Genomic DNA, 14,436 nt, shown 5'->3' with positions numbered 1-14,436 from the left:
CGATCGATTTCATTCTGAAAAGCCTGCATCGTTGTGTACTCTAGTTTTAATGACAGTTAATGAGATGAGAGGATTGATATAACTTTCCTCTCTGAACAGTAACCTGCAGAAAGCCTTCTAAATAAAACAAAACAGTGTGGGTTTTTTGTGTGCTACGCTAAGCTAAGCTAAGCTAAGCTATGCAGCTGGCGGCTGTAGTTTTATATTTATTGTGAAATATGAAATGAGAGTGATATCCAGTTGGTCATTCACTTTAATTACAAAATATTCATGAAAATGTAATATTCATGAAAGGTTAATAAAAATGACTTTATAAAATTTTTATCAAGCAGTATTTTGCTCAATTGAAATGATCAATACTGAAAACTTGTATGAAATTAGGTTGAATGTTGGAATTGTTGTATTTTGGTGTAAATCCATCGGTGATTCATCGCCTCAAACACTCAAAATGCCGAACTGAACTTATTTGAACTGCACGCTAAAATAGTTATCGCTGAGTGTCGAAACGTTTGATGTGAATACTTTGATTTCATGATTGAGAGCAAAGCATCGCTGCGTACCACTCACAGTTGCACCTCTGGCCTCTGTGAATAACAGTCAGTCAAAAGCGAATCTGGGGCAAAGAGGCCTGAAAGGGAGACATGTAGCATAAACCGCAGATAGCCAAAGAAAGTGAAGATTCTGCCACAAGGCATGAAGACGACAGGGCTCCATGTGGGATTTCACTTTGGATTTTGGCCCTGCGGGGATATGTGGAAGCACAACTGACAGGACTTGCGTGGAGAAGTCGGCTTCATTCAATACAACTAAGTAAAGAATGCCCCATGCGGGCACTGATGCACCAGCAGAAATCCTCCGGGGTGAAACATTGCCGCGGTAAGACTTTGCTTTAGAGAGCTAAAAGCAAAGATTCGGCTTCCTGTTTGACCATGAACACGTTCGGGATGCCATTAGGACCCTTCGGTTAGCATAGATGCAGGATATCGGGACTGAAGGAATTCGTACGTAACAAACAGGGAACAGACACCAGGACAACTTTAGTTGAGATTTATTTCACTTTGTTCTTTTTTTGCTACAATCCTCTTTACTCAAATCTAGGGAGCGTAGGTGGGTCAGTCATGTCCGAAATACTTTATATCCAACTTCATATCAATATGCGCAACAAGTAAAAGGGATCTTGGATTGGGTGGTACAATAATCTGTTCAGTCACGTCTGAGGCAAATTTGCTTTAAAAAGATTCAATGTAAAAAACACAAACACATATACAATGATCAAATGTACAGGTTATGACTCTGTTATGAATATTCTGATTCAATAATTCCAAAGCTAGTACACGGGGACGAGTGGTTCATACTCCCCAATGAGGCAAATGGTGTGAAGTTATAATCTACTGAAAAGAAATCTTTATTCGTACAGAATGGTCCGGGCTTCCCGGGTATCATTTTAATGATACTAATTTCAACTATTTAATGTTATAATCTAATAAAATAACTTCCATTAAAGTAAAAAAAAAAACCCACTTCATTGGTATCACAATATTCAACATCATGTTAATTGTGAAAAAAGACGTTGTTGAAACTAACCGTTTATGACAACCGAGACATTCTGTACTGTAAGCAACAACTTAGTGACCTTTATACAGCGAGGGATTAAAACAGACTTGATTTGCAGACACTTTGCCAGTGACAGCAACATCAAGACACTGGTGACAAGCTATGGAAGATACTACATAAGCAATAAAAGCCTTTTTTAAATTTATATGGGTATAGTGGAAATCATATTCAACCTAATGTAGGCTCCAAGTTTTAAAACAAACTTTTTTTGGGGATCCAGCGTATATAAATCCTTTTTTACTTGGTTTATGGGGGCTCGACATTCACAAATGTCCCTGCAATCTCAAACTTAACAAACGTCTTGTATCTTCTTATGGCAAAAAAAAAAATCTCCTGTTGCACCTCATTTTAAATTCTCTAGATGGTTCTCAAGTTAAACAAAAACATCGACAAGGAAACAAAAAGAAAAACCCAAACCGAGTCCACGGAGCTCTGCAGCATCGAGCGCTAGGCCGCCACAGAAAAAAGTCCAGCGCCTCCTGCTGCTTGGGAGGCTTCTAGTCCAGCTGCTCCTGCTTTATCCTGTTTGAATTGGAGCCTCGCTGACTCGTCCTCCTCAGTTCCCTCCTCAGGACGTACTCGCTGAATTGGGACGAGTCCACGCCTCCGCCGCAGGAGCCGGCGATCTCGAAGCCGCGTTGCTGGAGGCGCTCTAGAACCTGGAGGGGGCGGAACGGCGCAGGGGGAAGGGACATGTCAGTGGACAACGTCTAAGCATCGTCGGCGGCTTTTTTTTTGTTTTACGAGCAATCTGTCACTGCCGACCTGTTCGAGAAGGCCCATAAAAGTCCTCCGCGGGAAGAGGCTCAGACGCCAACGTCACCTCTAACCTTCTGTTTCCTGCACAGAATGATCTGAGAACCCTTTTTCGCTCACTGCGTTGGGGTGACGGGGGGCTCGGATGAGACTTCACCGAGACTTTCAGCGAGAGCAAAGGCCCCTCGTTTCGCCCCGTGACTCAGTTGCATTGTTTTCTGCCGCAACGTGCGCGTTGTAGCCGTTCCTGATCATGCAGCCTTGCAGACATCTACAGACGTGACCCGGGGGGGGGGAGGACGGGGGAGGGAGGGGGCTGTAGGATCACATTCCAATGAAGAGGCCTCAGGGAGCTGTGAGGCTTTCTCTCTGCCACTTGGCTCAATGTGGGCCGCCGAGCAAAAGAAGAAAAAAAAAAAAACGCCTCTCCCCATTTCTCCCCCAGACCCCCCCCCCCCCCCCCCCGCCCAGACCCCCCCAGGCCCAAGCCTCCGTCAAAACTACAAAGGTCCCCCTGCTGCTGGCAGCTCTCTCTGCCCCCTCCCTTCCTTCTCTACGAACCCCCGCCCTGCCTCCATTAGCCGCAGATACAGCATCCACCGGCGGCGTGCTTTAATAACCAAACAGGATTATGGGCCCCGCCTGGGGACAACCTGCCAGGGAGCATGCTCACTCGCTCGCTCGCTCTCCACCACTCACACACTTCACAGACGGGTTTGTTTGTGCGCGTGTGTGTGTGTGTGTGTGTGCGTCTTCCGAGGGAGATTTGACTCCCTCAAATGGAGACACAGTCCAACATCATTGTGAATCCTTTTCCAATAAGCCATCGTTTATTGATGCCTATCTGAGCAGTTTACCATCAATGAATTAGTGTAATATCAATATATAACCAGGGGAATAGAATATTGCCAAATACATTGTGACTATAGAAGATGAATTGAGCACTTTGTGTAGACGTCTTCTTATTAGAGTATTGTTTTAGCTTGACATGGATGGTTTCACCCTGAACTCATTATACCTCTGAAATGATCACATTAAATCCTTCAATAGAGAATATATCATGATATCTTTGGATGAGAAAATACTTCATGGTGTACTTTTGCTCCTCTAGAAACCACAACTTCTCCAACAGCGTATAAGTCGTGATGAATAAACAGTAAAAGGTGTTTTGGATTTGCACAATAACCTCATATGGCAAGATTACTTCTCAAACCTATTAATACGTATTATTATTATTATTATTATTACTTTGGTGTAGAACTACTAGCCTGCAAATCCTCAAGGGATTGCATCTTGTGGATTTGCAAGATGTAATACTTTTGTTAAGAAATCTTACTAGAAATGTCTGCCGGAGTGTTTCACTGCATCCTGAAACGCCCACGTCCTCGTTCTGTTTGAGGATTCACGCGACTCTCCAGCGTGATTCAAGAGGTCGGCTGTTTACTTGACCGGTTGAAATCCACTTCCAACCCGTTGTTTACTGTTTACTTCTGTGGCGTTGGGCTCCAAAGCCAACAATTGATAATGACTCGTAGATAAAGCTCATTTGTTTTGCATCCAATCACACACACGATGGACCCAGTTATGAGCTCTGCAGAGAGATGCGTGATATTAAAGCTGAGCGTCCACCGGCTCCGGAGACCAAAATCATTATTCCGGTCGGATCACAGAAAAGTGAAGATAGTGGTAAACTTGCGTAATGATGACTTTCTAAATTGATCCTTTGATGAACTCATCAAAGAACTCCCTTTTTTTCCGCAAGGCTGTTCTTGTGACTCGATTAGATTAATAAAAGATACGATTTTGCAATCAGTGAAATTCAAAAAGTCTACAGCCTCACTGCGGATGAAGAAAAAAATAAATCGGGTGAACAGATCATCACCTCAGTCAATGCCTGGGGCACGCAAGTGGAAAAATGTAGAAAAGCATACTTTTAGTGTTTTTTCCTTGTTGAGGAAAGCTCAGACTAAATGGCGCGACGCCCCCGGAAGCCCTCGGCCCTCCTCACCTGCACAGAGTTGAGGTGGCAGTACCCGTTGAGCGGGAAGCGGATGACGTGCGTGGAGTCGTGGTTCCAGCCGGCATTGACGGAGTTGCACATGACGTCGCCGATCTCCGGGAACACGTCTTCGATCAGGGCCTTGTCCCCGCTGAGCGTGATCCTCTCGCCCAGGTCGGGCGCCACGCGCACCACCAAGCACTCGCAGGGGCGCGACACCCGGCTCAGCTCCTGGTCCTGGCGCCAGCTCTCCAGCTCAGCCAGCATGGGCTGCAGCTGGAAGTACCGCGCCTCCTCGTACAGCAGGCTGTAGTCCTGTTAGGAGACGAAGCCCGTTATAGGACACCGTGGACGTTGTGTGGGTGTGTTTTGTCAGCGGTTTCAGGGCTCATAAAAGTCCAAATAATAATGAAACGGTTTACATTTAAAGGTCATTTGAATTTGAGTTGAATGCATATCTTGTATTGTATAAACGCTGAGAGGGTTTGTGGAGAATATATAAAGCACAGTGAATAAATATGTTCCACAAAAAAACTGAGAACAGTATGTGACTCATGCTGGGTCATAACAGTCAACAGTGGGAGGGCTGTGATAGCTTTTTTTTGCATACTTTGGGTTGTGTGAGTATCCTTAATATAATGTGTGTGGGGGGGAAAATGCACTCTAGTTTGATTTTTTTTTCATTTATAGATGGTCAAAATTGCCCATAGTTGTTTCTGTTTATATATATATATATATATATATATATATATATATATATATATATATATATATATATATATATATATATATATTCATGACGTTCTGTAATTGCAGAAGCCAATTGTACGTATATTGTACAAAGATACTTCTCCTTTATTAAAAGGCAGAGATCAGTTTTACGGTTGTGATTCTCTCTCTAAAAGTATTTTTAAAAACTGCTGTTCTACATGAAGGAGCAATAAACCCAGGCGAAGACACCATTCAGCAGAAATTACAAAGGATCTAGAGTAGAGGAGACTCAGTGCGACATGTAACACAGGGTCGCATGTGGTAAAGGAGCAGATCCTTTACCCGCAGGACTGCAGGGTCTAAATATCACCACGCTCGAGTTTTCCTCATGCCACCCTCTCCAAATCTGCTCAATGTGAACGTAACCTCAGGTTGAACTGGAGCCGGTCTTTTGTCTTTGCTTATTTTAGCCGACACGCTTGGCGGTGATTGAGTCACACCGTGGACAGTCCATCAGATAATGCGGTTATTTGTTTCCTCGCAGGGCAAGTTAAGTAATTACTGACTAAATGACACATAAGAGTAATAAAAAGTGGGGGTGGGGGAGAAGTAATGCTAATGTGCCACGTACAGTGTCACCCCCGATGGACACTCGGCTTAAGAACACAGAGCGCTGATGAAATCTACCATATTTATTTGCCCCGATCTTTTCCCTCCTAACAGTCTTTAGTCGCTAAGACCTGGAAGGGACCGAAACTGGGAAAGTAAATGCGTTAGGGTTGAGCTCGCTCTCCAGCACGCGCCCCCCCCTCCGACCAAAGGCTTTCCACGGCCTCAGCAGTCATTGTGCGGGACTGCTGACTGGTTTCCAGGATGGACTCCCACTCACTTTGAAGTCTTCTGGGATGAGGAGCTTGGACGTCCTGAGGAAGTTGAGGATGTAGCGGAACATGTGTCCATCCCTGTCAATGAAGTAGTGCTGCTTCAGGCTGTCCAGGACTATAGGCTCTGTGCCATCAAAGAGACGACCGATTCTACCCACGGAGAAGGGAGGAGGGGGGAGGCAGAGAGGGAGGGAGCGGGGGACAACACATCAACATTGTCAATTTCAAATGCCTTGATGTTTGCATTAGTAGTAAAATAAAACAAGACATTATGGACAAAGTGCCCTTGGGTTTATGTTGTTTGTCTAGCGGGAGTCCAGCGAGAGAGGAATATAAAATGATGTGACTCATTTTCGCAAGCTCTGAAATGTTTTTCACACCTTCGCACGGACATGAACACGTTACCGAGCTCCAGAGACGCATCAACCGCGGAAGAAAGAGTGAAGGAAGGAAGGAAGGAGGGAGGGAGGAAAAATAATGAAAGACAGACGGAAGGAAGGAAGGAAAGAAAGAAAAGATGAAAAACAGAGGTGGTCTGAAAAGGTCAGGCCCAGCCGGGAGCTGATTGCCTGAGGCAGAGTGCCAGTCACCCTCGGGCCCGGGGCCCCCAGCGACAGTGCGGCCTCCCAGCCTCCAGATGGCCCCCATGCCCTTTGGCCCTTTACTGCCGCCGTGACATCTGTCAGAATAACCCAGCCGCTTTTGTCTGCATTCTGCACTCCTCCAAATTGTTTACCGCCCAAAATAACTGTGGGCTTCGTCTAAGACGAGGAAATTCTGTGATACGAGCTGCTGAATCCAGAAGCAACTGCCGCTGCAGATTTGCCGGATAGGAGGAGAAAACATTTCGTTTATACTCAGTTTCTCCGCCAAGTGCACCCATGAGACATCTCTGTGATTTGACGAGAGGTGACATTTGACTGTTTAATGTCACAGGATGACATTAAACATTAAACGGGATGACATTCTGACGCTGGGAAATCTGGCTCGGAAGGAAGACGCTGCTGAATCTCTCCGCTATCTCTCCGCAAACCCCCCCCCACCCCCCAAAAAAAAAAACATATTCCACGCTTGAAACACGGATGCACAGCAGCGCAGACTCACCGGGATTCCGGGAATTTTGTCAAGGTGGCCAGACTGCTGGTGTACATGTGCCCCCCCACATCGATGTGCACGGGGGCGTTGGACTTGGTGAGCTGTGCGGCGGTCGGGATGCCCTGGTTGCTCAGGGGAGACACCGGTGATCGAGTGATCATGGGCCTGGACATGCTGGAGCGATGATCCTGTAAAACACCACAAAGAACGTTTTAACGAGCGCTCTATTCTAAACACACGGGACGTGGTTGTTAATATTGAGGGAATTATCATTTCTGAGGGGGGGGAAAAAAAAAAACATTAAAAAAATATATATTTCTACACTCCTCTGGCTGGAGTGTGAGGGAAGATTTTCATCTCTGCAAGTTAGATCAGCCTGACCTTGACCTGGATGTTGCCAAAAATCCACGAGCACCCGTTCCTGTGGGCCATTATCTCCAAAACCAAATTAATTTGGAGCATTAATTTCGTAGAAATGAGCAATAACGACTTGATTTGAACACTATAATAGGATTCGGGGAGACTGTTAACCTACAAACACCATTAGGAGACAAATGTCTGTGAAGCTCTGAGACGAGAACTACTTCTGCTAAAGTTTCAGACCCTGAGTGAAGGTGGCAGTCTGGGACACCTCAGTCTCTGAGGATCATTTTCAGAGCAGATCGCAAACAGTCTGAAAAACCAAAGCAGGGAACGCGCGTCTGTGCGTGCGTGCTGTTCTAATAACGTGACAATAGTGCGCACTCCGCACACAAGCACCGCAGGAAGAGAATCTATTAGCACCGCGCAGCCAATAAAGCCAGCGTCTGTCGCCTCGCATCCTCCAGCAAAACGCGTAAATTCCACTTCTCTGTTTTATCTCCCTCCCGCACCAAATCGGACTTTTACGCGTTTACCTGCGCCGGCATCACTGTGTTCGGGGAGGAGGTCACCGAGTGGTCGTTTTGCTTGAGGGACGCTGCGGGGACCGGCTCTCCTCTCATCGCGTACATCAGCGGGGGCTCCCTGCACTCCGACGCCCGGATCGGCAGCCGTTTGAGGGGAGCGTGCGCGGACTCGTCCGCGGAACCGACGGGACGCGGTCGCTTCCTCGCCTTCTGATGCGTTAAGTCCATGACGTCCGTCTCGTCCATCGCGGCGCGCGCGGGCGGGCGTTCGTTGTCGGCGACGGCGACGGATGGGACGCGGTCGGCTCTTTGCAACGCGCCGGCCGAACCGGCGGAGGAGGCGCAAGCGGCGGGGAGCGCCGGGGAGCACCGAGGAGCGCCGGGGAGCACCGGGGAGCGCCGGGGAGCACCGAGGAGCGCCGGGGAGCACCGGGGGGGGGAGAGCTGCGCCGTGGCTGTCACGCGGAGCTGCTTCTTCGCAATGGCTGGGAGAAGTCAAAGCCCCCGACAACATTAGCATCGGAGCGCCCGCGGCTCTTCTGGGCTGTCGCTGTTTCAGCGGCAGGTATGGATGTCGCATTTTCAGAATAAAACAAAATCCTTCCCAACGCGCGCGCGCACACGCACACACACACGCGCGCACGTGCACACAATAAAGAGGGGATGGTCTGTTTTAAGAGTCACAGCTGGCCTTTGCCCTTTTGCAGCATGTGTTTATTTCGCCGTCCTCCTGCTCAGCAGCAGTTTTAAAGCCTCCTCCAACACCACAAAGCCCAAAGTTCAGTGAAAAGAACGACAACAACAACAACAAACACACCCCAACCCACTCCAGTGCCCCCTGTGACACCCTCCACCCACACACACACACATCCCTCACAAGCACCTGCCTGGTCAGAATCTTCCTACGATCACACGAGGCCACAAACAGCGAGACCGCTTCCAGTTGTCTGTACACAGAAGCACTCGCTCCATCATTTTTGAAGGAGGTGAATTTGAACTTAAGTGGCCCCTGTGTGCGAATGGAGACATCAACTACCAGGGACAGCAGTCGGGCCCTCACGGATGAACTGATGCACCCAATGCATCCTGCACCTTTCCGATTCATGAGCTCGTGCATGTGTTCAATCAACAAGCTAAATGCCGCACTGAAAGTCAACATCAAGTTGGACTTAACTTAGCTCACTTGGCTTTGTGAAAGAAAGTGTGACGCATTAATACTTATTTAATTGTACTGAATTGTTATTATCAAGCAAACGCTGTTCGACCCAAGATTGGCCCGTAGCCCCCGGTACCTGATCCGGTACCTGATCCGGTGCACCTCTCTAACGTCGGGATAAGTTCCACAGCGGCGGTACTGTCTGCTGACAGTGGAACGAACGCCTCCGCTGACCTCATCGGTGTTGTCAAAACATCACTGCTAATGACATCACGGCGTATAAAAAAAAAAACAGGCCGCCACATGTCCAATTGCTGTTAAAAGTAATGCCACAGCACACCTCCCCGGGCGGTGCCCCCGCCCCTCCGTCGCCCCTCACAGAAAATACAGGGAATCCACAAATTTTAATAACATTCACATTGAAATTAATTACTTCAACCACTGGCCTTAAAACATCCACATCCCTGCTTCTCATTGGCAGCGGGACTTTCACACCTAGATACCCAATTAGCAATTAAGCTTGCCTTTGAGTGCAGGCCTCCAATGCGGCGTGTGATCCCGGTCTGATTTGCATGCCGCTTGTGCGCGCGCTGATAAGCGCAGGCAGCAGCCATACATAGTTTTAAAATTCAACTCCAGAATCCCTCGCAGAAGGCAAAGGCGCCTGCGGGGCAAAAGAGAGAGGAATCACATGGCTGCTCTTCAAAAGGGGACCTGTGTAAGGCAGCCGGCAAAGTGCGTGGGATCACACTCAGAATGCAGGTAATTTGTTCCCTGACTAATTTGTGGAGATGGTGTGTGTGTGTGTGTGTGTGTGCCTGTGGAGAGTAAGTTCTGAAAACAGCTTGGTTGGAATTGGATTTCCTCAAAGCCTTGTCATCGCAAAGGTGGATTGAGTGTAAAATCTGTGCGGCATTATGGAAAATTGCTGGGGAGAGAGAAGAGCGAGTGAAAGGACGGGTGGTTGGTTGGTTGGATGGGCGAGCGAGCCGGGTGGTGGTGGTGGGGGGGGGGGGTTGATTTGTGGGAATGAGCTCTTGTATCTCGTAATCACTCAGAGCGGTCAGCAGCACAGCGACCCTTTCTCTCAAAAGGACTGCCAGACGCACTCAACAGTTCAAAGGTCACCGCCTGGTGTCAGACGCCAGCTTCAAGACCCCACCTGTGCCGCGCCGGCACGTCGCCTACCTGTCGCCGTTTTTTGAATCTGCCGCGGCGCTGCAGAGGGCGCGGCGTGAGGAGGTGTTTGTATCGGCGCGGCCCCAAAGTTTCCAGACCTCTGAGCTCCAGTTTGCTGGAGTTTGCTTCTTTCCTTCCGTCAAACAAATCGAAAACCGCCACAGTGCATCAACACGGGGAGTTTTCAGGCTACTGCAGATACTGATACTGTTCTTTTCCATCTCAGGCTTTCATGCCTGGTATGTAAAATCATCATGTTAACATCTTCTTTACATCTCAGGGAACAGACATCATGGCTGTTTGCACAAGTCACTTGCTGTTGCAATAATCAAAGCACCATGTCGGGATCAACATCAGCAGCAACCACAATGCAGCTCTTGAGTGTTTTGACGTATCGCACAAGACACAATTAGCATTTGAGATCGGAGCATTAACATTCCGTTGGAGGCGGGCAGACTGGTATTTACATAATCTGGATGGGTTGTTTCTGCTTTGTTGCCCGTGGCCATTGGTTCCAAATGTCCACACGCAGACAAACTGCAGACTGTGGGTTCAATTCAGTCACTGCTGGCTGTGCAGGTAACACACAAAGAAACACAGGTAGTGTCGTAGCTGAATGCGCTGGGGGATTTCTTGTGGGCTAGTTGTCTGCTCAGTATCTCTTTGGATTTAATAAATGTTCGTTAGGCCATGCAGAGCAAGGCCTCGTGTGCAGGAGTCAACGATCACATGAGTGCATTATTTTGATAGGTAAACATTTCTGCAGTTTGCATCACAACTGCAAGCTACGAGTTTTACTTAAAATCACAGCAACAGCAGCCGTGGTGACAAAATGCAGAATGTGTTGGGCAGCTGCTTTGGTGTCCAGTGGAAGGGTGCAGAGGTCACCTTCTGCCCAGCCGAAAGGAAAAGTTAGCAGAGGAGAGTGACCCCAGTGACCTGCTCCTGAGCTGAGAGGAGTGTGATTTTCTGGATAAACCACTTTATAGCTCTAGAAAGTGAACTGTGGGGAGTGATTGTCTGCGACGCCTCTGGATCAGGGGCCTTCCAGTCTCAGTTCTGCAGAACCGACAACGTCTCAGAAACTCAAAAGCACTCTGTTCTCAACTCCCGAAGCGCATCATCTCCCCCGAGTTTCGTTATAGGCGAGGCCACTTCAACACGGCTCTCTGTGGCTTTACTGTAGTAGGGCATCAGCATGACATCACAGATGCGGATGTGTGATCTATGCTCGGTGGCCGCGGGCGGTTGGAGACAGTAGTGTGTGTTCACAGGCATAGCTGTCCCGGGGCAAAGGAGGGGCACGGCCATAAAATGAAATATAACAACAATGTTTCTCTCCGACCGGGTCCCAAGTCAGCGACTCGAGCGCCACTGACTTTGTAACTGAGATGTGGACTAACGGATTGCTTTGTGAATATGTGGAGCTGCCCTGGGAATGACGCTCTACGTAAGCATGCAAAAAGGGGGTTTTGTCATTACAGCGCCACCAAGTGACCAGTCCCGACAAACAACATCTCAATCTCTTTTTTTTACAGTTATTTTTTTATTATTCGTGCGTCCTCTGAAACTGGTGAAACCAAGTGTCGTCATTCATTGCAGGTGACCTAAAGTTAGAGGCTTTTGTTTTAATGCCCCGAAGAGCCTCCTCCTCCCTGCAGCACAGTCACACATGCAAAGACACCAAGTGCAACCTGTTTCTGTTGTTCAGGGTGTAAGCAATACATTCAAAGCATTAACTGCGAGCACCTCAATAGATTTAGATAACAAATGCTTCGATACGCGAAACGGGTTCCGATTATTACTTCGTAAGCTACATTTGTCAATTCGCAGTCGGACCCTGGAGTCGATTACGCACGGCGCGGTCAACGAGACACGAGAGCAGAGGGGACAACATTCCGTCTCCGTTTACATAAATGTTAGTATCTAAACTGTTGGAGCTCGATTCGCACGCTGTGCGTCGACGTGTGTGAAAGGCACGTCCTGTTTCACGGAATACGAAAAAACAAAACGCCCGCGGCAAAATTACTCCACAATGGCGTCTTTCATCAGATGATGTGGGACAGCCAGGAAATGAAACCGTCTCACGACCAAACCGGCTTTTTAAATAAGATTAAAAAAAATCATTCCACGGAAAAACGACAAACGCGGGTTTGAGTAAGTTATGAGCAAGTTGCAGAGCGACAGCAAAACGCGCGCGGGGGGCAACGTGGCTCCCGGAGGTGAAACGCGCCAGGAGCGAATTCACACGACGGACCGGTAGAGCGTTTGCCCGACGCGATCACCGTCCTACCCGCCGGTTTCGTCTCAAACCGCATCAACCGAATCCTCGTTTATCGCAGCCCCGCGCACACATTTGTACGGGGACAATATCCAGGAACAGGTTAAACCTCTCTTTTTTTTGTACTGCTCGAATCGCTTGGCACATGCGTAAAAGCTGCTGCGCCTCAACGTCCCAGTCCACCCAGCCGCGGAAATAACAGCAAACCGAATAAATCTCCGCTTACCTGATACATAGAGCAGCATAAAGTATCTTTTTATGCACCTTTTCCCCTCCGATTTGGCCCACGAGCTGCTTCTCTTCCTACACCAGTGAGAAATGCAATAGCTTGGCTAAGGTAGACAGAACAAAATACTGAGAATACTTGCTCCAGGGCTCCGAAACCCCTCAAGGCAAAGATCAGGATACAATTAGCTCATGTCTCTGCCCCGGTCTAAACCAATCTGCAGAATAACAAAAAAACTTCCAGCAGAGGAAGACATCACAGCAGCAGTTCCTTAGTCTTTGTTGAGTTTATGTTTTTATAATAAAATCAAATAAAGAATTCTTTTTTTCCCCCCGCATTTACAACACCCTCGCCGCTCCTGCCTCCAACTTGCCCATTGCCCCCCCCCCCCTCGCAGAGAAGCTGATTTTAATCGTTATGATTAGTTTTGATGTAACGTTGCCGCGGGCGATTGCTACAAATGGATGGAGCGTTTCTTTGCCAGGGAGGAAAAGCAGCAGATGATGATAATTATATAGATTGTTGGTGGACTCCTTTGATTCTTTTTTCCTGCGCCCCCCCCCTTCCACACACACTTCACCTCTCTTAACATCTAATCTATCTGGTGTGCTTCTTCTTCTCACACCATCCGTGACAACTTGTTGATGATCAACTTATTCATTTCAGGGAATGCGGTGAATCTGCGAGCTTTGCAGCCTCTTTGCTCCCTTTTGCACAACCCCCATCGCGCCGCGGCCGTATAAATAAGCACTCGCAGCCCGCCTCGCCCCAATCAGGTCTAAATCAGCGCCCCGGGGTGATGCGCGAGCTCATTTCAAATGTTCAACCATGCATGATTTCGGGAAGATTGAGCAACTTCTGAGGCTTTTACATTTACTTGGGAAGGAGAGAGATGGGGGGAGGGCGGCGCAGTCAGCAACAAAAGGGAGTACACGTTTAAAGTCATTGCCTTTGTGGCGTTCCTTCATGTGAACACGCAGGATGATTCCATCATGCGTGCGGAGCGCGGGTTTGCGCCGCGGCTGACGGTTGTTTGTCGGGAGCTGACGTTCCGCCCCCTGCTGTTCACGACGTCGACTTGCCTCTTCTCTTTGCCTCCAACAGCAGAGCTGAGAGCTGATCCATCCCGCCATGTTATTTGTAACAGAACCCCATTTAAGAAAAGAAACGAGAAGCAGCACAACAGTGCAGAGGAAACCTGTGTTTACCAACAGGTTTGTGATGCTCAGCGGAACGAGAACGCCACGTCTGATGGAGGCAAACAAAGTGTTTCCAGTCCTGCTCATCAAAAGAGTTTTCCCCTCTCACAGCATCTTCCATGATCAACAGAAGCATTTGGTTGGGGGGGGGGGCGTCCCTATGCTGTCCAATCCAAGGCCCATTACACTTTTTGACCAGCAAGTCCCACGGAAGACAAACACAGGATTAAAGCTTTTCAATGAAGTTATTTGCCCCAGGGGTTACTGGCAGGCGCACGATATACCAAGCCCCAACTATCGTCCCACACACGCACACACACACACACGCACGCACACATTTTTATGCCATTAGTCTGACAAACTAGTAAACGGGGAAAGAATTGCCCCAGGGCATTAACGTCCCATGCGTTATCCGTTTTGCACACAAACCGAGCCCATTCACAATGGCA

At 48.2% G+C, this 14,436-nt stretch overlaps 1 protein-coding gene across 3 annotated transcripts; it reads right to left on the bottom strand.

Moving 5' to 3' along the window:
- Positions 1–1,032: 1,032 nt before the first annotated feature.
- kctd1 (potassium channel tetramerization domain containing 1) lies at positions 1,033–13,170 on the bottom strand. Of its 3 annotated transcripts, none has more exons than XM_078098580.1 (6): positions 12,789–12,958; positions 7,956–8,431; positions 7,069–7,247; positions 5,970–6,114; positions 4,379–4,684; positions 1,033–2,273 (listed from the first exon to the last, which is right to left on the bottom strand). In XM_078098580.1, exons 1-6 carry the CDS (start codon positions 12,805–12,807, stop codon positions 2,112–2,114), a joined length of 1,287 nt encoding a protein of 428 aa, XP_077954706.1. In that variant the 5' UTR covers positions 12,808–12,958; the 3' UTR covers positions 1,033–2,111. The 3 variants fall into 3 exon arrangements, with proteins under 3 accessions (XP_077954706.1, XP_040027928.1, XP_040027926.2); XM_040171992.2 differs by lacking the exon at positions 12,789–12,958 and having other exon boundaries at positions 1,034–2,273; positions 7,956–8,253; positions 8,327–8,665; XM_040171994.2 differs by lacking the exon at positions 7,956–8,431 and having other exon boundaries at positions 12,789–13,170.
- Positions 13,171–14,436: the final 1,266 nt, after the last annotated feature.

Source organism: Gasterosteus aculeatus, chromosome 3, assembly GCF_964276395.1.
Source record: "Gasterosteus aculeatus chromosome 3, fGasAcu3.hap1.1, whole genome shotgun sequence".
NCBI lineage: Eukaryota > Metazoa > Chordata > Actinopteri > Perciformes > Gasterosteidae > Gasterosteus > Gasterosteus aculeatus.
This window is presented reverse-complemented; position numbering and strand designations above follow the sequence as displayed.